This window comes from Anarrhichthys ocellatus, unplaced genomic scaffold (genome assembly GCF_004355925.1).
Source record: "Anarrhichthys ocellatus isolate YVR2014 unplaced genomic scaffold, GSC_Weel_1.0 scaffold16, whole genome shotgun sequence".
NCBI classification, from domain to species: Eukaryota; Metazoa; Chordata; class Actinopteri; order Perciformes; family Anarhichadidae; genus Anarrhichthys; species Anarrhichthys ocellatus.
The window spans coordinates 3,603,626-3,617,349 of NW_022280046.1; the positions used below are offsets into that span (position 1 = coordinate 3,603,626).

General features: G+C 44.0%; 1 protein-coding gene across 3 annotated transcripts in view; it reads right to left on the minus strand.

Moving 5' to 3' along the window:
• Window positions 1-367: 367 nt before the first annotated feature.
• Window positions 368-13,724, minus strand: part of palm2akap2 (PALM2 and AKAP2 fusion) — a 72,271-nt gene continuing 58,914 nt past the window's right edge. Inside the window, exons 10-17 of one of the 3 annotated variants that reach the window (XM_031855399.1) lie at window positions 8,878-9,093; window positions 8,290-8,646; window positions 7,744-7,842; window positions 7,556-7,657; window positions 5,958-7,416; window positions 5,585-5,760; window positions 4,987-5,013; window positions 368-3,747 (exon numbers count right to left, since the gene is read on the minus strand). In XM_031855399.1, the coding sequence (XP_031711259.1) occupies window positions 3,616-3,747; window positions 4,987-5,013; window positions 5,585-5,760; window positions 5,958-7,416; window positions 7,556-7,657; window positions 7,744-7,842; window positions 8,290-8,646; window positions 8,878-9,093 (2,568 nt within the window). In that variant the 3' untranslated portion in view covers window positions 368-3,615. Of the gene's footprint in view, window positions 3,748-4,974; window positions 5,014-5,584; window positions 5,761-5,957; window positions 7,417-7,555; window positions 7,658-7,743; window positions 7,843-8,289; window positions 8,647-8,877; window positions 9,094-13,724 lie in introns of all 3 variants that reach the window. The other 2 variants (XM_031855398.1, XM_031855400.1) reach the window with 2 other exon arrangements.

Genomic DNA, 13,724 nt, shown 5'->3' on the forward strand with positions numbered 1-13,724 from the left:
TATGGTTGTTTAGTGTGTAAAAATGTGAAACCATGGTTAAAAGCATGGCCATCACATGTTCCCGGAGCCCATCTTGCTTGTTTTGACCAACAACCAGCAATCCAAAAGGATTCAGTTGACAGTGATATAAAACACCAAACAAACTGCTAAATCATCACATTTGAGAAGCTGGAACCAGAAAGTATTAAGATTTTGGTCAATAAATGACAGCGTACATTTAGTTATATCATACTTGGAAAAATTGGTGACAGTCTTGACAGTATATATATATATATATATATATATATATATATATATAGTTTTTAGTTAATTGGCTGAAAATGCAAAGACCACAACTGTGGCTTTTAGAACAGGAATGAACCAGTCGGAAATGTACAGGTTTTGTTTTTAATGAGAAAATATCCATAATATGTATCGTAGGTGTATAACCGTGAGCCTTACATGTGCTATAAAATAACAAAGCAGAGTATGAGCATACAAGTGGTTAACATAGGAAGAGGTTATACTGTATAATAGGATTGCTTTATTACACACACACACACACACACACACGCACCCACACAGACAGACAGTGTGAGTCCCACACTGAAGCTCAGGTGCTTCTGCAGGCCAGAACAAGCAACCAGCATTTAAAAATGATAAATAAATCATCTCATTCAAACAACGAAAGCATAATCATCATAATAATAAGAAATCACACAATTAGAACTCCTCTGCGTGTGCATGATGTCATAACCATTTCAAAAGCATTCTAGTGTATCTAATGTTGGATTGTGTCCTTTGAAGGTAAAATGAGGACAGTGTGTGTACACAATAATACAGTTTTACATTGTGTCGCAGCAGCTACAGTAAACTAGGGATGAAGATTTTGTCGCTTGAAACTCAAATCGTGCTGTGAATAAAGCTTAAGATACAGGAGCTCAGCTGGCATCCAGAATAGGCCACTGTAAAAAATATCATCCGGCACTAAAGGATCTGTGTCCGTCATTCATCTTGAAAAATGTCACTTCAAGCTCCTCTAAAATCTAACAACTCTCACGTGGTATTGCATCAAAATAGCATTTTGTTTGTCCTTTAACTCGCGCGGTAAATTAATCTCATATCAGCATCGGCTCTACCTCTGTTGCCACTGTGATGAAGATACACTATCTGCTGCACCACAATAACATCTCATTAAATGGGACAGTAGTCCTTTAAATACTTTTTTTTCCCTTTTTTCATTTTATATACAATATTATGTGTCGAAATAAAACATGAACGAGGAGGATTCTCTGGAACCATTGTGGGTTTGTTTTGTTTCAGGGGGAAATGGACACATCACGCACTTCTGGTTGCTGGCACTACGTTTCCTCAGAGAACATATTAAAATAGATAATTAAATAGAGTCAGGTAAGTTGCACTCGGGATGGGGCCGTCACAATAAATAAATTAGAGTCATTATTGCCAAGGGTTAGCATGTGTCCCACACTTCTTTATCTTTTGTGCAAGTTTACCTCGGGTTGAATTATTTAGATTTCATTCAGTGTGTTCGTGAGCGAACCGAAAGGTCAGTTCCTGGGGGGAAGGACACTTGAACAGGACATGCTAACAGATGCGGTGATCAAAACTTTGACCGGCGGTTCACAAGGGAAAAATAAATCTCAAAGGCTTCAATAAACAGGCTAACAGAGACTGGAGAGTTCAGTCATCTTTGCTACTTTTCAGTGAAAGTGGTTCAAAAGTTCTGTTTTTCTACAGCCATGTTGGCCCATTTCTATTAATTTCTCATTTAAAAACATTTCAACATGTTTGCCGTTTCTTAATTTGGAAGCTGAACGCTTCTTTCTACACCGGGACATTCCGCAGCATCACCACACTCATAGAGGCCTGTGTGTTGCAGTTATTCTTTGCTCATCAAACAAAACAGGAAATCACATCGTTCTGCAAAATCAAAGCTCACGATATATTCAGTAAAAAAAAAAACTAAAAAGAAACTGACAACCCCCAACCCCCAAATCTCCCACTGTTCTGTCATTACCATACAAAATGAACACACCTGTTTATCAGCCTTTCTACTGAAGGTCTATTGCCTTCTTCTTGCTGCTCGTTGTGTGCTTGTTTCAGGGGAGGAAAGGAGTGTCATGCACACAACCAGTACTTGTTAAATAGACTCAAAAGCACAAGCGGACGGTTCTCTAAGTAACGACATTCTGTTTTGGTATAACAACATTTTTTTTAATAAAAAAAGCTTTTTCCAATATGTTTCATCAAACTTTATCCTCAGCTAGCAAAGTATAGTAGATGCATGGCATGTTGCCCGACTGGAATCTCAACATACATGTTCATATATATCAAATACACAGTCCTACCGCAGTATAATACATGAAACGACTGCTTACATCAGAAATCACAGGTCAACGAAGCGACGCAGCCAGCGAATGTAAAATAAGTGATTTGTAGAATATAAAAACCCCCGACGCAGCCCTTTTAATTAATACACACGCTGACTGAAGTGACGCGAACATGATCCGCAGTTAGCTTCCCTCATCCCTGTCTGTCCGTCACTTACTAGACACAAAGTCACTGAAGAATATTTTTTCAATGACAGGCTTTCTATCTAATGTGGTTGTGTAATTTTCTCTAAAGTCTACAGAAACTGTAGCAAGACGGAATAGGAGAAGATAAAATACATCGTACGTATCGTGCATCCCACGATTACTGACGGTCTAAGGCAAAGTTGAACCTCGATGCTAGTTTTCAAATATTTCCTCGCTAGCATTCGACAGTTCAAGGACCCTCGAGTCGGCACTTACGATTTAATATAGATGCTTAAAGGGATTGCGAGAGATCCCACCAACTCGTCGTATGTGCCTTCGATCTGTACTGTGGTGTACTGTGGTGTACTGCGGCACTGCGAGATGCAGAAGATCAACTTTCACGGGCTCTGAAAGTGATGCTTCAGGTCCCATCCCGGCCATCCTGCAGCATCACTGAATCCAGGTAAAACAAAATAATCTGAAATTACAGAAATTAGACCTTGCTTTTTCTCCTTTCGTCAGACGTTTCTTGAAAGTCACAATGCACACACTTGCGTTGTCTTTCCGCACATTTTGAAGACGATTGGGGTTATTACTGTCAAGCACCCGTTGCCAAAACCATCATCAAGTCTCAATATAATCTTTAGATCTCAGCCCATATTTAAATAAAAAAAGATTACAGGCAAATGAAAATCCTATGAATATTTAAGTCATTCAGCGTCTACCAACTAGTAAAAACCTTTAAAACCAAATACACCTCTGATCAGTTTAACCAACATAGAACCCTTTCAAAGTGTCTCTGTCGTAACTGACCTTTCTCCAAACTCACCTCAACACCTCAAATGTCTCTCACATGCTCGGCCATTTTAACATACTGTCGGCCTTCAATCGTCAGGTCCAAAACACCACAACTTGATGCATCTCTTCGGTTAGTCCCATTGGTCGAGCCAGCGGGTCATGTGATCATCAGAATACTATTAGTAAAATAAATACTGTTGCCTTTCCCTATCATCGCTGCATTTTTCCTTCAGTCCCATCATCATCCTCTTCTTCCTCCACCTTTCCACTCAGTCCCTTAACCGTCTCTGAGAGGAGCCGTTTACTCCTCCTCCTCCTCCTCCTCCTCCTCTTCTTCCTCCTCCCCCGCTCCTTCCTCATTGGCGTAGATACCGGCTTCCCACTTCCGTGCCATGTCACTTTTCCTCCTGGTGACGCGAGTCGCCTCCAGAACCTGTCAATTACAACAACAACAACAAAGAAATAGTTAGCATGAGCCAACTGATCACTATTAAACACCCCATGCTTTTTACCGGCCTCAAGGGATATAACGGCAACACAACCACAAAAACAAAACACACCACAGTGACTTTAATATGGCATGCATTGTGTGCCAACAACTGAGGGAGCGCTTGGTTAAACCATCCTGCAGTAAAGGAGTCCTTGAGTTGTATCCATCCAAAAAAAAAAAACACAGCAAGATGAAGCGCACCTGCAGTATTTAACAATAAAAACAAAAAGTAATTTTACTCCATTTCTGGGAAAGTTTCATGCTTCAACACTAGATTTCTTTCCATTTTTTTAAATGCGTCCCTCTCACACACTCATGCCAAGACACACACACCCACACACACACACACACACACACACACACACACACACACAGTTACAAACACATGAGCACATCTTCACACGCAGGAGAGATGTCTTTGTGAGCAGGAGTCCAGGGGGAAGGTGAAGTGGATTGTGGGTAGAAAATGATGGATTTTGAAATCCCTGAGCACTACTTAAGCTCTTACTTGAGTAGAAGTGTTCGCAATTTATATATGACCTACAGTCGATGAGGATCACAACATAGACATCAACCGCATTTAACATCTTAGAAAAGCAGGTTTTTTAACAGTTGTGTTCTTTGAATTAAGCTTGCTGTGTGTTTAGAAGAAAATATATTATATCTGTTAACTTTCTTTCAATCAATGCGGTGGAACAATATAATTATCTGAAGTTTACGATTTGTTTAATGTGTTGTAGACAGAGGACAAATGTGCATGGGGGGGGGGGAGACAAGCACGTGCAGCACCAACACCACAGAGCAGAACAGTAATGCAGTGAGACCACAAGCAGACCTGGGATCAGATATAAAACAAAATTTGGTTTTCCTTTACAGAATCCTTCCTGTCTCGCATTTATAAATAAATAATACATCCCCATTTTGTTTTACTTGACCACTGTCATATCCGTGAGTCTGAGTCAAGTGAAATACTTTGTGTTTCTTGTTGTAGACTCATCTACAATGTTGAATAAGACTAAAGATAACCCTCATGGTTTATTCTAATGGTAGGAACCAGGGTATGTCCCAATCTATAAAAACTTTTTTTTTTTAAGTTTTCAATTTAGTCTGTCCCAGGTCTGTCGGTACAGGCAGTTCATGGAGTGAACGGGTTTTAGGTGAGACAGGTACCTCAGTGGTTACCTCGTTAACCAGCAACAAACGGGCATACTGACCGACCAGCAGGAGAGAAGCAACAGTACAAATAGTCAAAAACATGTGATGTCATCATGGATAGACAACAACAAGATCACAACAATATTCCTGCTGCATGTTCAAGATAAATTCTGTTATATATCTTAAAAAATGCATGAAATGCAATAAACGATCAGTAAGCAATGTGACGTTGTTGCCCTGAGATGTATCTCTTCTTGTGTTCAAAGTGTTTGCTGCTCATGAAGAAAGTGAAACTGTTGTCTGGGACATGTTCTGGTTATGTAACATTTTTTCCATCAAGTGATTCTTTGAAGACTTTCATTTTCACGGTTTAGTCTGCCGAAATCCAATACTTCTTCTCAAGAGAGACCTAATTCTTAATAATGACACACCACCAGACGTAAAAAAAAGATGGAGACAGGACAGAAACCCCCCCCAGCGCACGTGACTCACTTTCAATTTCATTCCCAGTATTAGGCTGGGAAATTCCCTTTGATGTAATACAGTATTAGCTCTTGCCAAAAGGCCAGGGGGATGGAAGCATTCATCCGTGTACCATGTAGTTTCTCCAGGTTCAAATACTCACACTGTTGTCCTCTATTTTCTCCCTCCTCTTCACTTTGTGTGTTTCATAGTCCTCCATAAGCGTCTGCATGAAGTTCTTGGGTCGTCCTCCAGAGTCCTCGCTGCCGGCGTCAGACAGGGCTCCCTCTGAGGGTGAGGGTGAGACAGGCGGCACAGGTCGAACCTTCTCGATCTTCCCTGCACATCACAGAAAAACATGGAGTTAGACCGGTTTGTTCAATCAACATGATCACACCAAGCAATGGCTTTGTACAACAGAAAATAATTGAGTTTTTATTTTGTTCTAGTGCTGCAACAACAACAACAACCTCATACATAGTCTCTCCAGGGACCAATGACTAACACCCTAGCGAGGCGATACAGCAGTGACTAACCTGGTGCTGTCCTCGCTGTCAGTGTGAGTCTAGCTGGCAGGCTGTTGCTCTTCATCTTATCTGCTGGGGAAATCTTGGTTTGCTGCATCCCCGTCCTCGCGGGGCCCAGGCTGTTGGAGGAGTTTCTGGGGCGGACAATCACAACGGGCTTCTCCTCCCTCTGTTTCTTCAGCTCCTCCTCCCTCTGCTGAGCTGCTCGGATCTCCTCTTCGATCATGGACAAAGTCCGCTGCTTCTTGGAGCGCAGGCGGAATGGGCCGCTGGCTGCCTCCGCCTCGGGGCCTCGCGCCGCCGCCGCCGTGCTACGCAGTTCCGCCGCCTCCGAGTATTTGCTGAAGTAGCTGAACTCCGGTTTCTCCAGGCTCGGGGGAGAAGGGGGGCGGTAGACCGGGGTCGGCCTGGGAACCGGAGCCGCTGATGAGGAAGAGGCAGGCGCCTGAGCTGGAGGCGGCGCCGAGGAGGCGAGCGCTCTGGCGTAAGAGGACTGGATTTTGATCCGGGGGCCTCCGTTTTTGGGCCTCTGTGCTGGCGAGACGGGCTGAGAAGGAGGCGGAGACGGCGTCTGGAGTTGTGGTTGCTGGGCTGGACTGGAGGGCTGCTGCTGTTGCAGAGCCTGTTGCGATTCGGAAGGCTTCTCTTGGGATAAGACCCTTACTTCTGGCCGCCTGTCTGGCTGAGGGGACAGGTTGGATGGAGCAGGACTGGTGGACACGGGTGATTGGAGACTGGGAGCTCCGCCAGAAGACACAGGGGAGGAAGAAACTGGCACTGGGCTACTGGTTGAAGTCGAGGATGGAGATACAGGGGCGCTCAGCTGGGAAGAATTCAACTCAGACGGCTGCCACTCCTCTCCATCCTGAGCTGCCAGGGCATTTTGGATGGCATTTTGGACAAGTACCCCTGCCTGGTACTCCAGCACGTCTTCTGTTGTACTGCTGCTGGTCCGCCCATTGACTTGCGTGGTGGGCTGGGGGGTGGGCGGTGACACCGGGGTAAGTGGCAACGGAGTAGGCGGTAGCGAGGCCCCGCTGTCAGAAATGTTATCCAAGCTGAACACCGTCGTGTCCTGAGAACGGAGAGATAACTCGTCTAATCCCGAGTCAGACTCCTCTGGGTGAAAACCTGGATAGAAATGGCTCCTCGTCTCCTCCTCGTCGGGCAGGATTGTCATTACAGCTCGCGCGCAGGTAAATTCCTCTGCAACTTCTTCGGCAGACCAGGTCACGTGACCCTCCCCGGTTTCTGCGACGACGTCACTGCTCCACTGGCTGGCCCTGGTTGTGGATTTCGAAAAGGGTTTGGCAGAATACATGTGAGGAGCTACGTCGCGCTTGGTCGCCTCCCCTTGCAGAAACTGCCTTCTGGCAGATGAGAAGTTGATCTGCTCCTCTGAAATTTCCTCCTTCCTGTTGAGCTCTGGGTCAAAGGTCACTATTGTGAGAGGACCTGAGACCTGGGGCTGCAAATAGAGATGGGGAGGACAGAAAAGAAAGGTGAGACGGAAATATAACAACAACAAGGTTGGCTCTCAAATCTAATCAATCATCAACATGAAGTACATCGCTAGTCCTATGTGTGTGTGTGTGTGTGTGTGTTACCTGTGTGTATGTATAAGTGTGACTCTCTTTCTGCTGTTTCCTCTCCTGGTACTTCTTGAGAGACTCAAGCTGATCTACATCCAGCTGGTCTTCCAAAGGAACCTTGAATGAATTAATGAATCAACCGAATAAACAATCAGTTTGTCTGGAAGTCAATATACAAAGCAAAGATTAAAGGGGAGGCCTACCTCTTGCGGGGGGTTCCACCAGCGCCGGGCGATCCCGGGGTTTTTCTTCACTGCCTGGTCTTTGATCAGCTCCTGACGCTCACGCTCCAGCTCCTGAACCTGAGAAAGGTTAAAAAGCAGTCCCAATTATTTCAATTAGCATAAGCTTTTAATTACATGTAGGCTGGCAAAGACATGTATGCATATCTTGATCGGTGGATCATAAACAGTGTGACTCGACTGAAAATTATTTTGTTTTCCAGGGGACTTAGAGTTCAGTGGTTGATTTAAAACAGTTTCCACTGGTCATCACTCTTTACTTATCTTTGTTGAATATTTCAACTAGAACTAACCATTTTTGGGTCACTGCTCACAAGTGCTTGTGTTACTCAGTGTTTATTTGCGACACTATTTCCGTTTAAAAATTCCTTCCTTTTGAGCTAAAAGGCTAATTTCTTGATTTGACACTTTTGATTCACAATAACATTACCGCTGTGTTCTTTTTTGCTACTGTGTGTCTGAATACTGTGTCTGTTACAGCTGATCCATAATCTAACAGCCGTTTACCTCCCCTGATGGTCGCCTCCTCGTCACCCTGACCTGCTGCTCCTCTCCTGGGGTGAAGAGTTTCGCCGGCCGCCTCTCCTCCTGAAACGCTCTCAGCTCAAACTTGGCCCTCCCCGACTCCTCGCCCTGCACATGGCCGTTGGTCCTCACAGCAGAGTCCTTCTGGTGGAGGAACGTGGTTTGTTTCAGCCCCTCCACAACAATCGATTGGTGATTGACAGGAGAGGAGGCGGACACGCAGACAGAAGGAGAGTTCCCATCGATGCTGATTGGTTTGCTGTGCTCTGACGGAGAAGAGTTTCCGTTGGTGGGTGTTTCTGAGGCGGCGTCTAAGACCTGGTCCAAGTAGCGGATCTCCTGTGGACACGGCAGATAATGAAATTACTGTTGTGTACAACTGTTGTACGATAATATTCATGAAACTCCTCCTACTATTATATTATGGGGAACGATACAGATGAGCTGATTACTGGACATTACATTAACTATCCCCGTAGACTGTGACATAACCAGTACAATTTACACTCACACCAAAACAAATTGGCACAGTTCCATTTGAGCTGGGTCTTGCTCAGAAAAGCTGCATACCTGCACCACTTCGCTGTCAGGAGTCTCTGACATCACTGCATTGTGAGCTCGGTTGCTGGGGCTGCTGAGGCAGCCATGTTGGATCTGCTGGCTCTCCAGTTCCATGTTTGCAGGCCTGTCAGTGATAACGCTGACCGATTCCTGGAAGCTGACGCTCTTCAAGGCCCGCTCTCTCGGTATTGTGTCACTGACATCCTCGGCTGCCCGCCACAGTTTCTGTGTCGACAAAACAAACGAAGGCCGCAAGGTTCAGAGACACCGTGCACACTGTATGATCACTTTAATAAGAGCAACGTTTGCTCAAAGTAGGAATTAGAAGATAACCTGTTTTACTTTTCCCAGAGCTCTTCCTCATCTCCAATAGAATATATAACACACCTTATACAGACACCCGTCACACACACACAAGTCTGTCTGTCTGCATTGCAGTAGCAGTGTGTTAAGTTAAAGCAATGCAGCAGCAGGAGTGTGTTCTGACTGGATCCCACCACTAGAGGGCACCAACTCCAATTCTGCTGCTTTAGGTCAGAGCAGACACAGAACAATCTTCCATCGTACTGAAAACGATTCTTTGTTCAAATAACTTCACAGTTCTGTGCATGAATCAGTGAGCTGAATACCTGCATGTGTATAGTTTGGTTGGAGGTATCTTGAGCTTCTATAACTGCAGGTGGGAATTAATACATTTTATGTTACTCTTCACATTGTGTCATTAAAAACTGTTTTAATCTCTTGTTATCGAAGGATCTATGTCCGATGGTATCACTTGACACTTTAACGTAATACTTATTCTGCATTAAGTTTGTCTGAAGTGCATCACCGGCAAGGGAGTAGTCACTCCGGGTTCTGCAGCTTTAAGGATATTTCCATTTTAATAGCGTCATATTTGCTCCGTTACGCACATTCACTCCCTGGATCTTCCCCACCTCAGCTGTTCGCAGGGCAGCGTCACTGCTGTGCTGTTGGATTAGGTGCCTGACTCAAGGCTTAATCATCTGGAGTTGTTATGAGGAAGGAAAACCAAAATCCCCCGGCTGAATTTGTCGCACAGCCTGTAGAAACGGATTGTGTGCTAGATGACAAAATAAGTTGTCCAAATGTAATAAAATGTCCCTCCAAATGAAATTAATCTTACCATAATATAATGAACAAACACACGTAAGTTCATAACAAGTGGAACACTTTTATCCAGTGATGTAATTATAATATTGAGGAATAACAGTTAACACAGATGGACACACGGGCATTCTGGGAATCGAACCTATGACCTTTTCTGTTTTGGTGAACCATCCGACCGACACATTCCACATCCACAGTTAGCGAGGAGCTACATTGACACACTCCTGTCTTTACTGGCCTTCCTGTTTCTACAGGGGCCACTAACAAACACTCTATTGGCTTCCTGTTTTACTGCCTTGTGCCAAGTGCACCTCTATTCCAGAAGGTGTGTTTACTTCCATGAGGGGTTGTTGACCCCCGTCTTTGTAACATGTGAGAGTGTGTGTGTGTGTGTGGGGGGGGGTTAATGAGGACCACTTCAGTGAATTGGTCCACTGTTCAGTTAAAGCACACACAGCCATAAGGAGGAAGTGTTTGCTTTGTACTAACTCTCACACTTAAAGACTCAGACTACCTGACCGCCATTTAATGATATTGGTGGACATTTCTACTGACCCTCTACATCACGTGTTTACTGCAGGAATCAGTGGCAGATTTTGCTCAGACTTAACATGAAGAGGGCGATATAGCCTTAAAGCTGGATCATCTTTCTATTCTCTCCCTTTCAATTTATTGGTCCTCATCCTCTCTTCTGCTGCATCCCCTCAGCTGCTCTTTTCTGTCCTCTCTTGCTTCCTCGGTCCTCTCTGGGATTGTTCGAGTGAAGTCACATGGTGGATTATAAAAAAAAAAGCCCCGTCTTGTCTATACTGAAGGAACCCTCTACTCTCCATTGTTTCTTCAGTCCTCTTCCCCCCCCCCCCCCCCGCCCTCCTATCCTCATGTCTCCTGTTTCTACTGGGAGAAAAAAAAACATCTCTGAGGGCATTTTGTTGTCCTGTCTGGCTCAGTCTCATGCAGTGTGTTATTATATACCAGTCAGAATAAACACAATCTCTTAAAGGAACACCTTGCACATTTCCAAGTACATTGAATGCAACTCAACATCTATTTTGCTGCTTTGCATCGAAAGGGGAAAGATAGAAAAAACACACGACTGACACGTAATCTCTGTGACTGAGAGTCTACAGCCATGCTATCAGTTCTGTGAAGCTGTATTTAGCTGAATGTTATTATCAGCATGTGACATGCTCACAATGGCAATGCTATGTTGAGGATCCTAAGTGAGTGTAATGTCTGCCAAGATAACATCTTAGCTTTGTGTGTTAGCGTGCTAATATTTGCTAATTAGTACTAAACGCAAAGTACAGCTGAGGCTGATGGGAATGTCATTAGATTTGCATATTTTGTAAACAAAAGCAAAGATACAAATTACATTTTTGATGTTATGATGGCGCTAAACCAAAAGTTGAAGGTCTAGTGCGTACTGTAGGATTTGAAGGCATTTAGCGGTGAGATTGCAACCATCTATAACTTCTCCTGTGTGCCAAGCGTGAAGGAGAACTAAGATGGCAGACGCGAAAACGCCAAATCGTAAAAGGCCCCATCTAGAGCCAGTGTTTGTTCTGGGCTACTGTAAAAACACTCTGTGAAGAGTACGTAGATAGAGAACGGCTCATTCTAAGGTAACAAAAAAACGAATGAAAACATACTTATTAATATTATATTCCATTTCTGGCAATAGATCGTCCTACTACACTGTTCCTTTAAGAGATTACAATTCACACTGAAGGGGACATGAACATGTGAAAATATACAAACTTTATAACCCTTTATGATGTGAAAGCATCAATAGCATTTCTCATTTGGACAAATAATCGTACTGTTAGCAGAAAGTTACTTTATCAACTTTAACTTCAGCAACGGTAATTCTTTGTTCAACCACACTATCTATGATTGACACTGAACAATATTACAGACTTGTTTAAACTACGCTAATCTTTTCCCCTTTCATCTCCAGGTTCTTTGTTTTCTTCACACTCTCCCACACTCGAATGATTTTTCACCCAGTTAATGATATCAGCGACCATGTGAGGGCCAGATGTCACTTCTGTTTACACACTCACACAGACGAGGTCTTCTGTCTTCTTACATTTGACCCATTGTATACTGCATGTGCGCGTGTGTGCAGGAATGTAAGTGTGTGTGTGTGTAGGAGTGTGTGTCCAGCAGGCAGGACAGTACAGAGAGTGAGGATATCCCTTTACTGCCTCAGGAAAAACAGTACTATAGTACAGGAATGTCTCATATGCAATGCTATCCTGCTACACACCAACACACAATACAAGGAGTGTGTGTGTGTGTGTGTGTGTGTGTGTGTGTGTGTGTGTGTGTGGCTGTAGTTGTGCAGCAGCGCATGACGGTGCGAGCGTGGTCTTTCAAGTATGTGTTTTTGTATCAGAGGTGTGTATTTCACGTGTGTTCTGGTTCTCCTTGAGGTGAACTGACATTCCAGGCATAACTAGCTGTCCTCAAGGCTCGGACTCAAATACTTGTGATGAGGGACATTATACACCCGGCCAGGAGCAAAGTGTGTGTGTGTGTGCGAAAAGAGTGCGGAGAAAACAATCATGTAACTTAAGCGAAAAAGCTAAAATTCTGAGCGGTTTGTTTCAACATCTGAACTGACTCTTGGACCAGGAGTTACTTTTCCATTAGCATGTAAATGCACATACATGTATCAATGTAACAGTCACATGCATTTGACAATAGTGTAAATAGTCCCACCGCCCTCACCGCCGTGATGTACCAGCTGTGTTGTTGTTTCGGCTTATTCCAAAAAAGGATGGAAAGTTCAGGAAAATCCTACAAAGCGAAGACATTTTCACCAGTCTTGCATAATGAACAGATCTAGTTTAGGGTTAGAGATTTGAATTAGTATGAAGTTTGGGTGACAAGCCAAGGTCAGATTTTAGGGTTAGGTTTGGGGTTAAGATAAAGATATTGTATTATGGCTTAGATTAGTCTCAGGTAACTGGGAGTCTGGAGGTTAATATTATAAGGGGTGTGAATCAAGTAATTCAATGGAAAGTCAAATAAAGTGACACAAACAGGAGTCTGTCTGAGTCAGATTTTACTGTCTCAGTCCTGTCTCATTCTCCGCCTGTCGCCATTCCCATCACATCTGGAAACGCTTACTCTCTGACTTTGATGCACAAAAAATCACAAACGCACACACATAAACATACACACACTAATAACATACACGTTCGGCTGCACATGCCTGAGAGGCTGTGTGTGGGGGGGGGGGGTTTACCAGATTATGAAAACCCTAATACTCCCCAACGGGAAGTAAACACACAACCTTGACGTCTCTCACCCAAAACTAAACATTTTCCATGTCTTTAATATAGCGACATAGGCTTCTTTTTAGCACACACTGGAGCCAGAACACATGGCAAATGTCAAAAAAAAAGAAAAATGAAAGCCTGATGATGTACGTCCTCCAACACACATGCTCACTCACTGAGCTGTCGTGAAACAGCTCCGCTTCCTGGCTAAATACGATCCTGTGTGGTAACTGGAGCCTGCTGCTGGTTTAGCATGGTGTTCTCAGGTCCAACCAGCCTGGATTGTGAACCCAGGCCAAACAGCGCTATCTGGTTCTTACTCCTGATGTCAGCCTCCGCTTAAGACAGTTTGGAAGGTGTTGAACTAGAGCCGTGGTACGTCATCGACAAGCTAAACGTGGTTACATTGACACAGAGTGGGGGGGGGGGGGGGGGGGG